The 15,561-nt window shown below is 40.7% G+C and overlaps 1 protein-coding gene across 1 annotated transcript in view; it reads left to right on the top strand.

Moving 5' to 3' along the window:
- Positions 1 to 15,561, top strand: part of LOC129323398 (cytosolic phospholipase A2 epsilon-like) — a 96,693-nt gene that overhangs the window by 59,211 nt on the left and 21,921 nt on the right. The window contains exons 8-15 of the mRNA XM_054969931.1: positions 1,460 to 1,629; positions 1,749 to 1,844; positions 3,103 to 3,140; positions 5,383 to 5,518; positions 5,993 to 6,129; positions 9,146 to 9,371; positions 12,691 to 12,805; positions 13,178 to 13,315. Of these exons, the coding sequence (XP_054825906.1) occupies positions 1,460 to 1,629; positions 1,749 to 1,844; positions 3,103 to 3,140; positions 5,383 to 5,518; positions 5,993 to 6,129; positions 9,146 to 9,371; positions 12,691 to 12,805; positions 13,178 to 13,315 (1,056 nt within the window). The remainder of the gene's footprint in view (positions 1 to 1,459; positions 1,630 to 1,748; positions 1,845 to 3,102; positions 3,141 to 5,382; positions 5,519 to 5,992; positions 6,130 to 9,145; positions 9,372 to 12,690; positions 12,806 to 13,177; positions 13,316 to 15,561) is intronic.

Genomic DNA, 15,561 nt, shown 5'->3' with positions numbered 1-15,561 from the left:
TCTCACATGTGGGATCTACAACAGATATTTTAATTACAATATCCCCCTGATGTAGTAAGAAATCAAACTGAGAAAGCCAGAATAATATCAAGGGACAACCTTCTACAAGATAGCCCCAAATGAAATAACAGAGTACCACTGATGGTCACGTACAGCTCTCAGCTCAAACCAGTTCAAAGTATCATCATTGACCTGCAACCTATGCTGGACAATGATAGTCTTCTCTCACAGGCATTGGGAGGCAAACCTTTTCTTGCCTATAGACAACCCTCTAAGCTTAAGCAACTTCTCATGCACTATATCTGAAGTATCCTGTATCTGAAGAAGGGAGATTTGACTTTTGAAAGCTTATACCCTGAAAAACTTGTTGGTTTCTAAGGTGCCACTGAACTCAAATTCTGCTGTTCTACTGCAGACCAACATGGCTTCTTACCTGAAACTATCACTCACAATAACACATATTAGGATTTTTTTTTAAATGCAAGTTATTTTATCAATGTTATTTATTGCAAGGGCCAGGGCCAGAATAAACCAAGATATCAAATTTGTCCCCATATTCACCCTAACACAATCACTGGGCCTAACAACACCAGCCCAACTGTCTCCAGTGCATTCACATGTTCAGCTTCCAACCATATGCCATCAAGTGCCAACCATGACCTTCCACTCTAGACTGGGCAAGCAAGTCAGCCCCTATGCAAAACAATAAATGGGAATAAATCTGACATTAAAAATCACAACACCCCCAAACCAATGAGAGAACATTTTAATCTTCAGGACATCCCATTGCTAACCTAAGAGTTGCAGTCCTCCAACAGAAAAACTTCAAAGTAAGATTACACAATATTGCTGGAACTGAGTTCATTCACAAATTCAAAAAAATATACCCTCCAGGGCATAGGGTTCTTCTCTTGCTATAGATGCTAATTTTCTGCATTTCCAGTCCTGCTCTAATCAAGCTAATTACATCGCACATTGTACTTTCACATCCAATCTTACTTCTTTGCAAAACCCCTCCCATCTTCTGACTGGGCTAAAGATGAATCAGAGATCTCAATTCTTACTCATATGTGCTAAAGAGAGCTTGATTCTTGAACGCTTACCCTGGAAAATCTTTCTGGTCTTTAGGGTGCTACTGGACTTGAACCTTGTTCATGTCACTGTGGCCTCCTCTGAAAAAGACTGGGCTAGAAAATATAATCACAATTATTTGGGTGGTGGTTCATTTCCTTGTTTGGGACTGGAATTGGTTTATCCATAAATCTCTACATAAGTTTCTCCATCAAGACTCAAAGCAGTGAATTTAAAAACAATGTGCAACTGAATCTACATGTACTGATGCCGATGGAATGAATGTTTATTTTATTAATAATGAGTTTGGATTTGGTTTTGGTTTGGGGTCGTGCCAGTATAAGTGCTAGTGTAATTTTTTTTTTAAAATTCTGCTTTCTTTCTTTAGAACAAGATGTTAAATGCACACTGAAAGGATCCTTTGAAGAAACCCAGAACCTTTCATTGTGCTGTAGATCCTGCTTGCACTTCACAGATTCCACCATCTTCCACTACGCTAAGCACAAGCAAGCAGAACTGGAGTTTCTGTTCCCTAAGAAGAGATCACTTCCTGCCTTTGTATGTTGTAAATGAGCATGGTAACATTCTAGAGGAATTAAAATCATCATGTCTCTAATTACCAGAGTCATTTAAAAAGTAATCCATTTTTATTTTTTTTAAAATCTTGTTTATTTCAGGGTGCTTGCCTGTCATGCCAGGGACATGTGCAAAAGAACAGAAGCCTCACCTTGCCTTTAAATTCATTTCCGTTTGATCAGGATGTAATAAATGACGTAAGTATTAATGTCACATTTTCAGGCAGGGGGAAAAGTCAAGCACCATAAACTATCTCCCATGCAGACTATATTTATTTTGGACACCTTTAGCCCACCTTTCTCCAGTCACTGACTTGGCGGGTTAGGGCATTACCTAGTAATAGAGCATCTGTTTCGTTACATATACCTCTTCTACTGTCAGTAGTAACACCCAAACTACAACTGTTGTATATTTATTTATTTTATTTGTTTAAAACATTTCAATGTCACCTTTCCATCTATATAGGGTCCCCACATAGGGTTGCCAAAAATCAGTATGATTACTAGGGTCCCAGACTGCAGACTTGAAGCTAGAATTATGTAGGTTTTTATGAATGCCAGAAACTGAAGATTATCAATATTCGGTCTAAACTTTCTGATTTATTAGTTGAGTCAACCATTAAACCATGGCTTAATAAATAAATAATGAATTAAACCATTTAATGATTGTCTGAATGTGCAGATACTGCATTCCATTGTAGTTAGGGTTATACACACCACGATCTGAAACCAGGATATGTTGGTTTATTAACCACACTAAATCTTAATTATGGTTTTGCATGATGTCTGAATGCAAACATGCTAGGTGAATCCTGCCTTAATCTTGTCTTGTTCTCTGGGAATGCCCTCTCAAGCAACAGAGAGAAAGTGATTAAATAGTAATTGTTGAGGCAAACTAGGATTTGATTGATTGCCAATGAACTGAATTCTGGTTTCACAAACTAACCATAGTTAAAATATGTTTTCATCTTATGCCCCAGAGTATAAGGAGACAAGTTCCTGCCGCATGAAACTTACAATTTTAAATCTGGTATAAGAATGCTAACAAACATGCGGGGCGGGGGGGGACAAAAGGGAGGATAAGGCAAGAATATACTTTCATTCCAGCTTAGCTTGAGACTTCGCTTGAATAGATCAAGCAGACTAAGGGAAAATATTTAGATTTTACAGAAAATATTGCTTTGGAAGAGAGCTTTAAAGAAAGTGACAGAGATGGCATTGTATAGGTGTTCTAGGAGGCACTTCAGGCAAAGGGAACAAGGAGCAAGGATAGCTATAGTCCTTGTGAAATATAGAAAATCTATTGGAGAACTGCTGGCACATGGAGGAAGATTAGGAAGGTTTTCAGGGTATAAGCTTTCGAGAATCTAAACTCTCTTCATTAGATACAAGTAGGACACTCCTACCCACTTGAAATTATGTCAGAATTTGTGATGTGTACATTCTTTATCTGCAGGACACAGACTTTGATTTACACTTCAAAACAAAGCAATGGTAAGATTGAATATTTATATAGTTATAAGTCTTGTTCACATGTTATAGTGAATATACATCTAGCATATATGAGCATACATCTGTTTGTAAATTGCCGACGTGTTCATTTTGGCAAATGAAGTCAGGGTCTGGTACCTGGATAAATGTGGGGTTTAAAATTTATGTTCAGCTCTACTTGCACTGATTGTTACAGCATTACTCAGTGCACATATAAAGAAAAAGCTAGTGTGCACTGTACACAGATTGTAGGTGCATTCACTGTAACTTGTGAACAGATCGGCTCATAGTACTTTCACTTTTTTCAGGGCAAAAGATGTGCCTTTTTCTGCATCTTTACTACATTAAACAACTTGGCTTTTTGCAGGTTAGATTTTAGGAACCTAATTTTGGGGCATAAGAGTCTGAGAAAATTTATCTTCAACTTTTGCATATGATTTTGGCTGAACAACTTGGAAACCTTCAGGTTAATATATTTCAAGAGAAAATATAGGCAGAATCATAGCATAGATTAGCATTTTTATTCTCTGTGCTTCTTAAACTGTAGTCTTTAACAGTGAAATCCTAAGCAGTTACTCCAGTCTAAGCACATTGATTTCATTGGGCTTAGACTGGAGTAACTCTGCTTAGGATTTCACTGTAAGGCCCTTTTCAAATGTCCTTAAAGGGATGGCCACTCACCAAATGCTGGCGGCTTTCCCCCTTGCTCCAGACATCTCTGTTTTTCAAAACAATTGCAGGCTGTTTGGCTTCCTTTCTTTCAGCACCTTTTCTGGGAGCACACTTTCCCACGGTCCCAGAAAGATGCCAAAAAACAGAAGCCAAATAGCCTGCAATTGTTTTTAAAACAGAGATGTCTGGAATCAAGGGGGAAAGCCACCAGCATTCAGTGAGTGGGCCATCCCTTTAAGGATATGTGGAAAGGGCCTAAGTCTGCTTAGTTCTGCTGTGCTGTCTATGCTGTGATCACTTGAATTTTGGATTGTAGTACACTGGCAGTACTGTGCTTTTTTTTCAGGCTGCTTGCCTTGTAGAGGCACTTAATAAGTTCTCACATGCTTGTGAGTAGGATTTGTCACAGTTTTTCATACTGCTCTGTATAATCTCATAAGAATGAAACTATAATGTTTTAGAATCACCTGTTATTTGTTCCAGAGGACAGCATTGTTATATATGGCCAAACTGGATATCATGAGGGATTTACATATTTATGCACATATCCTTCCATCCACATCTAAAGTGGATGTGGCTATTTTTAACAAGGGAAGCAACCCTTCCCTCCATCCCATCTTACATTGCAACTCTACATTTCATTCAGGACCTTATTTCCAACCCAACTCCAATATTACAAATAACCCAGGCTGGAAGAAAAGTGCTAAATGCTACCACAGTACAATAAGATGAAGAGGCAGGATTTATCCCCCTTCACCAAGAATTTAGATGTGAATTGGTAGACATGAGTATCTGCATGTCATGTCTGGCCCATAGCTGCATTATGCAAGATCTGTTTCTGTGTCTGAGGAGCCACCCCCCCACACACACACACACACCGATAAGGATCAGCCTGTTTTCAAAAGGAAGCTCTACCCATATTGCTTAATTCAAGGCTCTACACAAAACAATGAACCAGTCTGCATACTGCATGCCTCACTCACAGGTGGTGAGAAATGCTGCCTTTAAAAAAAATTTTTTGAGGTGTTGATTAGAGATGGGCACGAACCAGAAAAAACGGATGAACAGATCAGCCTAGAAAAAAAATTAGAGATGGGCACGAACCTGTGCAATTCGTGGTTCATCGCATTTCACAAACCACGAACCATGAACTTTCATGAAGCTGCCCTGGTTCACGAACTGGTTCATTTGATTCGTGAAAATGTCACATCTAGGTCAGCAAATTGTCACTTCCGGGCCAGCAGAAGATCACTTCTGGGCCAGCAGATGGCCACTTCCAGGTCAGCAGAAAGTCTGCAGGAAGTCCATCCCCTGTTGCTTAGGAAACTGATTGATTGGCACCAGGCTGTCTGCAGTGACGAACCAAAAAACGAACCAAATGAACCAGCCTAAAGTTCATGGCAGTTCATCAAAAATGGGCTCTGATGAACCGTCTGTTTGTGAACCACGAACTGGCCTGGTTTGTCACAAACTTTGATTCGTATTTCGGTTCGTTCCCATCTCTAGTGTTGTTGATCCCCTTACTCAATATACATCCACAAACTGTGATGCATGCTATATTTGTCTGTTACAGCACAGCAGGCCTAGATGTTCGCTTGAGTTTTGATCTCTGTCCTGAAGAGCAGGAATTTCTGCAAAAACGGAAAAAAGTTGCTGCTAATGCTTTGAAAAGAGTTCTTCACCTTGAAGAAGATTTGCAGGATGATGAGGTGAGAGAGACATCTGCCTTGCACATTATAGTCCCAGTTTTCCTCCAAGGCAATCATGTTAATATATATGGTTCTCTTCTGCCCTCCTCATTTTTTATCCTTAAAATAAACTTATGAATTAGGATATGATGAGAGTGACTCTCCAAGGCTGAGTGAAGATTTGAACCTGAGTTTCTGCTGCCTAGGACGTTGCCATGCTTCATGGCACAGCCTTCTTTACTGTTCAAAACTCTTCTCCTTAGCGAGTGCATTATTTGTTGGTACTCTGCAGAGCCAGGGCTTTGTTTTCTGTGAGCTGAGCCCTATATGACCACAATATGAATCAACAGGAAGGATTTAACCAATGTGCCTGCATTTGTGCATGACAGCCAGGAGTAGTTGATTTCCAACTTTTCTTGTCTTGTTGCACAGATCTTGTTCTGATCTGTTCATCCAAACAGATGTTATGCTTTTTTTGTGTGTTTGTTAAAACAGGTTCCCATAGTGGCAATTATGACTACTGGTGGAGGGATAAGAGCCTTAACATCAATGTATGCCCATATGCTGACTATCCAGCAGTTGGATATTTTGGACTGTGTTTCATACCTCACTGGCTTATCTGGTACAACATGGTAAGGAAATGAGAAGAAAAAGTCTCATGCAATCCTCTTGATTTTTCATGATAGAGGCTGTTGCTTGGTTTTTATATCCGTAGTTAAGATGCAGTCAATGGCTTTTGTTCTTTTAGTCCAACTGATATTTAGAATCAGAAAAGAATTTTGCTGAAATCAGACTTTCTGGTGATCCTTTGCAGATAGGGTTGCCAGCTCCAAGTTGAGAAATTCCTGGAGATCTGGGGGGGGGGGGGGTGAAACCTGGAGAAACTTGGAGAAAGTGGGTTTTGGGAAGGGAAAGGACCTTGGCATGACATAATTCCATAGAGTCTACCCCCCAAAGTAGCCATTTTCTCCAGGTGAATTGATCTCTGTGGCCTGGAGACCAGCTGTAATTCCAGGAGATCTCCAGCCACTACCTGGAGGCTGGCAACCCTATTTGCAGATGTTTTACTTTCCCCTTCAGATCGGCTTTGTTTGAATCAACCTATGCTATATGCTTTACATAGAAGGAAAGCCCTCAAAATCCTCCCTCCCAAATTTTATTCTGGTTCAGAACAGAACCCCAGGTTCAAATGTTCACTTACAACCTATAGGTCCTCAGCTCCTTATTCCCTCCCCTTGTCTCCATAAAGGCCTGGAGCCTGTTCCCAGGATTCCCTAAATGCTGCCTGCAGCCATGGCACATTTGCTATGGAGCTTATGATAAGAAAGCCCCCTGAGAGTAACTTGCTGTTTTCCTGTCCAGGAATGCCACCACTCCAGATGGGGATGCCAGGACTCCTGTCTTGTGCCAACTAACACCTCAGGCTCCAGCAGGAGGAAATGACAGGCCTGTCACACCAGCATGCTTACATCACTTCTGGTAAAAAGTGGAAAATGCTAGAGCATCCACCTTGTTCCATTTTTTTACCAGAAGTGATGTAAGCACATCAGCTTGATGCTGGCGTGCCAGGCTCTGCTCCATGTTTCCTTCCTAGGCCATAGGAGGGCCCAGTCCCTTCTGACCTCCAAAAACCAAGGCCTTGCCAGCTGTCCAGCTTACTTCCCTTGTCTAATGGCTGCCTCTCCTATTCTTCTGTCTTCTAGGGATACTAACCTTTGGGGGAGGGGTGTTTGAGTTTTCCTGGAATTGCAACTAGTCTCCAGGCTATAGAGATCAGTTGCCCCAGAGGAAATAGCAGCTTCAGAAGGCATAATCTGTGGCAACATATCCCCGTGGAGCTCTGCCTTTTCCAGGCACTGCACTCGAAGACATTCCCTAAACTGGAGTTAGCATCCCTACTTTTCTCCTGCTTTGGACTTTTGTTCCTCCTACCGCACCCTTCCCAGGTTCTCACAGCTTACACATCAGAACGTCTTTAGTCCCAAAGAGGTCTCTAGTCCTGAAACAGCCTTTACCCCTGAGGAGGCCGATAGTGGCAGTTTTTGGCCTTGCCTGCCTTTTAGGTGCCCTTAGTGCCCAGTCTTTCTTTTCTAGGGTTACCAGTCACCCGGAGATAGCAGGGGATCCTCCACTCCCACCCTCTGCCACCCATGACCACTCACCTGGCTGGTGGGTGGATGCATGGGAACAGGCCTCCCAGACATGCTCCAGAGGCGGCATGATGACATCACTTCCCAGGAGTGATGTCATCACACCGCCCCAAGGACACTCCTGCACTTTGTAGAGGGCTGATATGGGCCCCAAATGGGCCATTGGGCCCGTTTGAGGCTCAAATCGGCCCACTGTGCACATGTAATAATAATAACATTTGATTTACATACCGCCCTTCAGGACAATTTAACACCCACCCAGAGCAGTTTACAAAGTATAACGTTGCCCAAAAGAGCTATCACCAAAACTGAAGTCATCACACAGGCACAGGAGCATGTGCAAGCTTTGCATGCACATGTGGGGCACAGAGAAGGTGAGAACTGGGTACCCGCCCTCCCACTGGGAGGGTAAGAGTACCTCGCATCCCTGTTCCTTTCCCTCCTCCTTGTTCTGTCTTTGACTTGAATCAATCTTCAGGCTTCATGAACAAAGGTAACAGGAAGCTGTGTCTTGTCATTCAAAGAATTCTGAGGTCAGGGCACAGCTAAAGTCCAGGATCATAGTTAGCACTGAAGTGCTATGTGAAGTTGCATGTGAAATGGTTGAATCAGCAAGGTTCTCTGCTTAGCCCGGGACTTAAATAATCTAAAGACAGAGAAGCCCCACCTCTTCCTGGACTTCCTCCAGCCAAGGTTTAACCAAGACTCACTGCTGGGATGCACTATATGAGCTATATGAGGCAGTGATCTGGCTCAGTAGCTGGAACACGGTCTGCTAGCCTGGAGCTTCATTGCTGTTGAGCTGCCTCCTCACAGACTTGCTATCTCTACTACTTCTACTAGGAGGGGGGAGAACATGAAGGATTGCTGGTTCGGAATCTGATCTTATGAGGTTGGGGGTTGGCTGCCCTGGAGTCTGGAGTACTGGCAGCTCCATCAAGATCTGAGACTTCAGGTGCAGGTCTTTGAGTGGAAACCTCAGACTCCAGAAGCTCTGAGTCTGGAGGGAGTTCAGTGATGTCAAATACCCCTAAGCTTCCTGATCAAATCTCTACCCTGGCAGTCTCTCATTTGTCCTGATCATCCAATGAAATGTCTGTTCCTGGGTCTGGCTTGCGGGGGGGGGGGGGGTCCTGACACTCCTGCTAACTAAAGTGAACCCTCTTTTGGGTTGTTCCTGAGTTCCCCTGCTGCACATCCTCAACCTGAGATACCTCAAATTGTGACAGTTCGACTAGTTTTAGAACCCCCCAATTCAGTGGTCCTTAATTAAAACTTTCCTTTGGCAAATATGGATGACTTTCAATCTTTGGAAAATTATTTCAGTGGGTGTCCTGAGGGAACCAGTGCTCTCGGTGAGATTTATACAAACTTCAAAGTATAGAACTCAGAACATGGTCACAATAAAGTAAAACAATGATAGCAAATCTCAAAACATCTGTGCTTCATATTACATCAGTTTGGAATCCAAGTTTGTCCTTATTGTGTTTCTTTCCAGGACAATGTCAAAGTTGTATGATGATGCTAACTGGTCAAATAAGAATCTAGAGGAGCTAATCACTGATGCCCGAAAGCATGTGAAAAAAAACAAGTTCCTTGCCTCTTTTGCCCCAGAACGTCTGAAATATTATCTAAAAGAACTAAAACAGCGGCATCAAGATGGCTATAGTATATCATTTACTGATCTGTGGGGGCTCATCATTGAAGCCATGCTACGTGATGGGGTACTCTTATCAAACTCTCTTTCTAAGCTCTTTCAATTAGTCAATAACTCTGACTAAAGTTATGATCATCGAAACTCAAAGCACTTTCAAGTCATCTATTCCCTCACTGACCATATACAGAATTCTTAGCAGAAAACAGTAGCATATGCTGCCATTGACAACCTCTCCCCACACACACACATTATAGTTGTTAGCTCTGTGTGTGTAAAGTGCAAACAAATCATAGCTAATTGATGGTTAACCCCTTGGGTTTTCAAGGCAAGAGACTAACAAAGGTGGTTTGCCATTGCCTGCCTCTGCATAGCAAACCTGATCTTCCTTGGTGGTCTCCTATCCAAGTACTAACCACAGCTGATCCTGCTCAGCTTCCACAATCTGAAGAGATTGGGCTCACCTGGGCCATTCAGGACAGGGCAGTTGTTTGCTAGCTCAGTGTAATTAGTGAATGGTCTCTGAACCATTCTCTTTATTAGATTTGAATTTTACATATTTGCATTTTGCCCTATACTTCTTTTCATGGTCTCCTGATCCTGCAGTTCTCTCCTCATCCCCCTGCATAAAATGTCTACCTAGTGGGCATTCAGTCATTGCATCTGAAGAAGTGGGCTATTGTCTGCAAAAGCTTATGCTGCAATAAATGTTAATCATTAAGGTGTCACAAGCCTCCTGTTGACAGAAGCTCAAGTACCCAAAGACAGAAGTCATGAATGAATTCTCCTTTTAAAAACAGTTTTCGTTCCATATATGTGCAAGCAGAGGTAGTGGCAAAATAGCAGAGGTAGTGGCAAATCTAATAAAGAGAATTCCCAGAATGGTACCAAGTAGCTCTCAGGTTACAGTGTGGTAGACACTATGTGGTGGTGATATAAACTTTTATAGCCGAGGCATGATTATCTGTAAAAAAGAGATGTGCACTAGAGATGGGCATGAACTGGGAAAAATCCGAACCATGTGGTTCATGGTTCATCACATTTCACGAACCACGAACTTTCACGCTTGCCTGGTTCATGAACTGGTTTGTTTGGTTTGTGAAAACATCATTTCAGGACAGCAGGAGGTCTGCAGAATAGGGGTTTGCCTTCTGGTTTCCCCCTTTTAAATGCCTGCCACTTTTCAACTAATGGGAGGGGGATCCCCCATCAGCTGAAAAAAGGTGCCAGCTTGAAAGTGTGGCAAGAAAAGTGTTGCTGCTTTCAAACTCCCACTGCTTTTTTCAGCTGAGGGGAGGGGCATCCTCCTATCCACTGAGGTAGTTTTCACACTGAGACTTTAAAGCGTTTCAGTATCAGTTCTGCTTCCCATGTTTGCAGGAGTTCACTTATTTCCTGCTGGCTTTAATAGCCAGGAAAGAGTTAAATTGCTGGTCTTTCCCTTCCTCCTTTGAGGTATGCACACTCTCTTTTTCCCCCCCAAAGCAAGAAAGGGTTGTAACATTGTAATGTTACTGCACATTCCTCCTGGTTTTAAAAGCCAGGAAAGGATTAAATGGCTCCTTTTCTCTCCCTCCCAGGCATGTTTCAGGCTTTGAAAAAGAGGGGGGGAAACCAAGTGTTTTGCACAGTCCTTTGGAAACAAAGTAGCAGGGAAGCTGGGAGGGGATGAAACAGAAGCTTCCCTGCTATTTTGCAATGTTTCAGTGTTACAACATTACAACTCTTTTTTGCTTTTGGAAAAAAAAGAGTGTGTGCATACCCCAAAGGAGGAAGGGAAAGACCAGCCATTTAACCCTTTCCTGGCTTTTAAAGCCAGCAGAGAATAAGAAAACTGTTGCAAACATGGGAAGCAGAACAAATAAGTTCCAGTGCAAAAAGGACCTCAGGTGATGGGAGGGGGATGACCCTCCTCTCAGCAGAAAAAAGTGGCAGGCCCTTTGAAAGCAGCACCACTTTTCTTGCAGGTAAGAAAAGTGTTGCTACTTTCAAACGCCTCCTGTCAGCTGAAAAGCCGGTGGGTGAACACCTGTACTGCAGAAAGCCCATCTCTGGTTGCCTAGGAAATTGATTGATGTTGCCAGGCTGTCTGCAGGGAGGAAATGAAAAATGAACTGGCCTAAAGTTTGTCATGGTTCATCAGAAATGGGCTCTGATGACCCACCAGTTTACAAACCATGAACCAGCCCAGTTCATGATGAACTTTGGTTCATATTTCAGTTCGTGCCCATCTCTAATGTACACAGCAAGTACTTTGGTGCTTACTATATATGTAATACATGTTTTGAGCCTGTTCTGATACTCCTATCCAATTCTCCAGCTTCTCAATTAAGAGTTGGGTTAGTATGGGAAATTTTAACTGTCTAATGTTCAGAGTTGCATCCATTGTTTAGAAGATGTATACATTTCAAAATGTATACTATTCACCAATACCTTTTCTTGTGCAAAGAACCTTAAGCTACTCTTTTGGAAATACGAAAATATTAATGAATGTTTGTGATGGACTATACATTTTTTAAAAAGCTTGGCAGTGCTGAACACTCAGCTGCAGAACTGTTAAAGGTTGACCCCTCACAGACACAGAAAGCTTTGAGTGACAGGTTACTCCAAGGCATCTGATTGGGTGCCATGAGCTGGAAAGAGGAGGGTCTGTTTTTCAGTCCTAGCTGAGAGGAATAGTGTGTGAACAGTTGGAAGACGGAGTCCTTACTGAAAGCATTTTAACACCGGCTGGAGAACTGGGGAAAAGTTGGCAAGGAAGTTTGGGGAGTAGGTGCAGACTCCCCATTCGGGCCACAGAAAAGGGATAGATCATCTAAGGAAAGGAGACTTTCCCTACTGAGTTAACAGGGAGGTACTCTGAAGAGTAAAAAGATCCCTGATCAGGTGTGGTTGGAAACTGATGGAAGGCACTGATGTGAGAAGAGAAGGGGATTGGGGTACTAGAAAGTGGGTACCAGCATTCCTAACTCCAAAAGAGAAATGCTAAAAAAAAAGTATACTAGAGTGCTTGGGAAAAAACAAAGGAACAAATGCCTTTAAGAGCATAACAACTAAAGTCTGTGCATGTTCTGATTTTACCTCAGAGATATATATGTTGACTTACCTCAGACATTTTTAACCCCTAATTTCACCTGACCTTTCCCTTCTAAAATAAATAAACTAGTTAGTTATTTTTGAATTTTAAAAATGCCTGTAGTGCCATTTCTGCTGTTTAACGATGAGGGAATAACATAATTTCATTACAAACCTTTATTTGGAATGATCAAATGCAGCCAGATTGACTTCATACTATATTCCAGGGTTCAGATAGCTAGAATTCTAGATGGTGTAGTTAACTATGTATTTTTGTAGCTGCATTAACTGTTTCCACCGATTTTCATAAACAGGAAAATCCACGTACACTCACGGATCAGCGGCAGGCATTAACTCATGGCCAAAACCCCTTGCCTGTATACCTTTGTCTTAATGTGAAGGAGAAATTAAGTAATAAAGGGTTCAGAGGTAAAAATCATGCTCTGTGTCTTTGTCTACCTTTTATGCCTCAAGAGTTATCAGCAAGAGCTATAAAGTCTGACTCATAAATACTCAGTGATCAATAACATTTGTTTTTTAATTTAACACTCCTCATTTTCAAAAGAACTAAAACCTTAGAAGCAGATTTACAAAAATAATACCACAAGTTACATTTATTTCACGTTTTTGTTCTTGCTATTATTTCATGTTCCTAGTTGTATGATATGACTTTTTATATAAGTTTGCTAAATCTAGTATCTATGAAAAAAATATACTGATTAATTTTGATGTACCTTAATTTAATTTATCTTTATGGGTGAGTGATTGCTGAAGCATAACTCTCTTATGCTTCTTTTTTAGAATGGTTGGAATTCACGCCATATGAAGTTGGATTCCAAAAATATGGAGCCTACATTCGTGCTGAGCATTTTGGAAGTGATTTTTTCATGGGTCATTTGCTTAAAAAAATCCCTGAATCTCGAATCTGTTTCTTGGAAGGTAAATTACTAATGAAAACATTGGTAATTAGGTACACTGAATGCCATGTAACACTGGCATTGTTATTGAAACTTGGTTCAGAGGTCCAAAGGCACAGAATCACATGGGAGATGGTTTAGATTTCTGCTTCAGAATCTGAATGCTGTTCTTTTTAGTGATATTTGCTGCTTCAGGTGCTAGATCAGTGGTACCACAGAAAGGGCCATCTTGGTTGTGACACCAAAACTTTGGAACTCTTTCTTCAAAACTTGTATGTATCCCTTGGTTGTTGTCTTCCACCAGCAAGTGAAGACTTTTTGTTTCATTTGGCATGCCCCCACTGTTATTGGCCCTCCTCTCTGGTTGTATTGTTATGTGTGTTTGTGTATTAATATGTTTTATTAATTTGTAAATTTCTGAGAAATACTTTTTATTTTATTAATAAAATTAAAAACCTGATAAAAAGGGCAGAGAAATAGAAAAAGAAAGTGAAGAAAAAAGAATACAAAGAGAGAAAAAGAACAAAAATTGAAAATAACGAAGAAAAATAATACGTTTCATTTTCCATTTTTCTCTACACCTAACATATTTTAACAAACATTATACTTTTAATTTTAATATGTACAAAATTTACCTTTTCAATACTGCCCACTTCTTTCCCCCAAATTTATCTTCTTAGAAATCAAAACCACAAATCATCAGTTCATTTTTTCTTGTCTCACAGTCAATAAGGGGTTTCCAGTTAACCATAAAGGTAGACCATGGTTTATCTCTGATCAGAGCTGTAAGTTTAGCCATCTCTGCTAATTCAATCATTTTCACAATCCAGTCCTAGATTGAAGGCAATACTGTACTTTTCCATTTTTGCGCATATAAAAGCCTAGCCACCATGGTCATATATAGAAATAAGATACCATGTTTATTTTCCAGCTGTTTGTCCTGAATCTCTATTTTTTTAAAGTAAAAATCTCTCCTTCCAAGTGGGATTTTCTTCTGTTTCAATTTTACAGGTAAAAATACGTAGTCTCTTCATTTCCTCAAGATTCTGATTCTCCTTTAAAATAATAACTCCAACTTCCTGCATTCTCAATTTCTTCTTATAATGTTGTTGAAGAACTTGATCTCTTATCAGGTTTTTGACAGAATGCACTATGATATCTTTCAGTAGCTTGTTCTGTGTCGCATATCTGGTGGAGAGACTGTATACTTTATCTAATTCTATGTCAACTCTTGGGATGTCCCACTGCAGAAATTCTGCCAAGGCCTCTACCACCCTATGTCGAATATCTTCATCTTGTATCTCCCTAACTCCTCGTAGTCTCAGAGCATATTCTTTCTCCCTTAATTCCAATAAGGCTAAATTATCTTGATGTTTCTCCAACTCTCTATCAAACACTGCTGTTCTGCCGTCCAGGATCTCCATTTGATTGTTCAGCTTCTTTACCTCCTCAGAGGTTTTTTTAACAGCACCTTCAATATTTTTAATTTGTTCAGTTAAATCTGTTTTAAATAGCATAAAATTGTCTTCCATTCTCCTTTCAAGTGAATCTAATTTATCACCTAGTTGATCAAAGAGCTTTTGCATCAAATCTGTGGATGTAGGAGTATCTACAGAGTTAGCTCATTTTCTTATACCTTGAGACATTTTCCAGACGGTGGCTCTGTTTCTTTATGAATAACCTGTGAAGCCTTTTTACAGATAGTATTGTTTACTATCAACTTTGTTTACATTCCAGGCCTAAGTTTCAAGGTCATTGCTTCAACCTTAGCTTCTTCTATGCAGTTTATTTTAACCAGTCTGGCCAAAACACTTTCTCCCAAGACACATTCACAAATTACAGAGAAAAACAAACAATAAGCTTTTGGTTCCCCTTAGTCCATTAAATCTTTCCTTCTCATATGTAGTTTAAAAGTTTTTTGCTAATGATGTATCATTAATTTTATTATCTCAGTTAAAAGGAAAAAGAAAAAAAAGAGAAAGTCCAGGAAAGCAGAGTATTATTTCAGCACACGGTAAATAATTGTATCATAGAGTTGGTTAATTCTTTGAAGTCCTTAGATTTAAGACTTGAGGGTGGGCTTGCCTTTGAACTCCAATCATAGCTGCAAGTAGATGTTTTCTCCCCATATCCAGACTCCCAAATTTCCAGCCACCGTTCACGACAAACCTGGGCAATAAGACCTTCAGTAGAGCTGTCAAACAAGGCCCAAGCGGGTAAACTCATGATCCCTCCTTATCCGGAGCGATTTGTCAGCTGGAGTTGCAT

This window comes from Eublepharis macularius, chromosome 2 (assembly GCF_028583425.1).
Source record: "Eublepharis macularius isolate TG4126 chromosome 2, MPM_Emac_v1.0, whole genome shotgun sequence".
Taxonomy (NCBI): Eukaryota; Metazoa; Chordata; class Lepidosauria; order Squamata; family Eublepharidae; genus Eublepharis; species Eublepharis macularius.
This window is presented reverse-complemented; position numbering and strand designations above follow the sequence as displayed.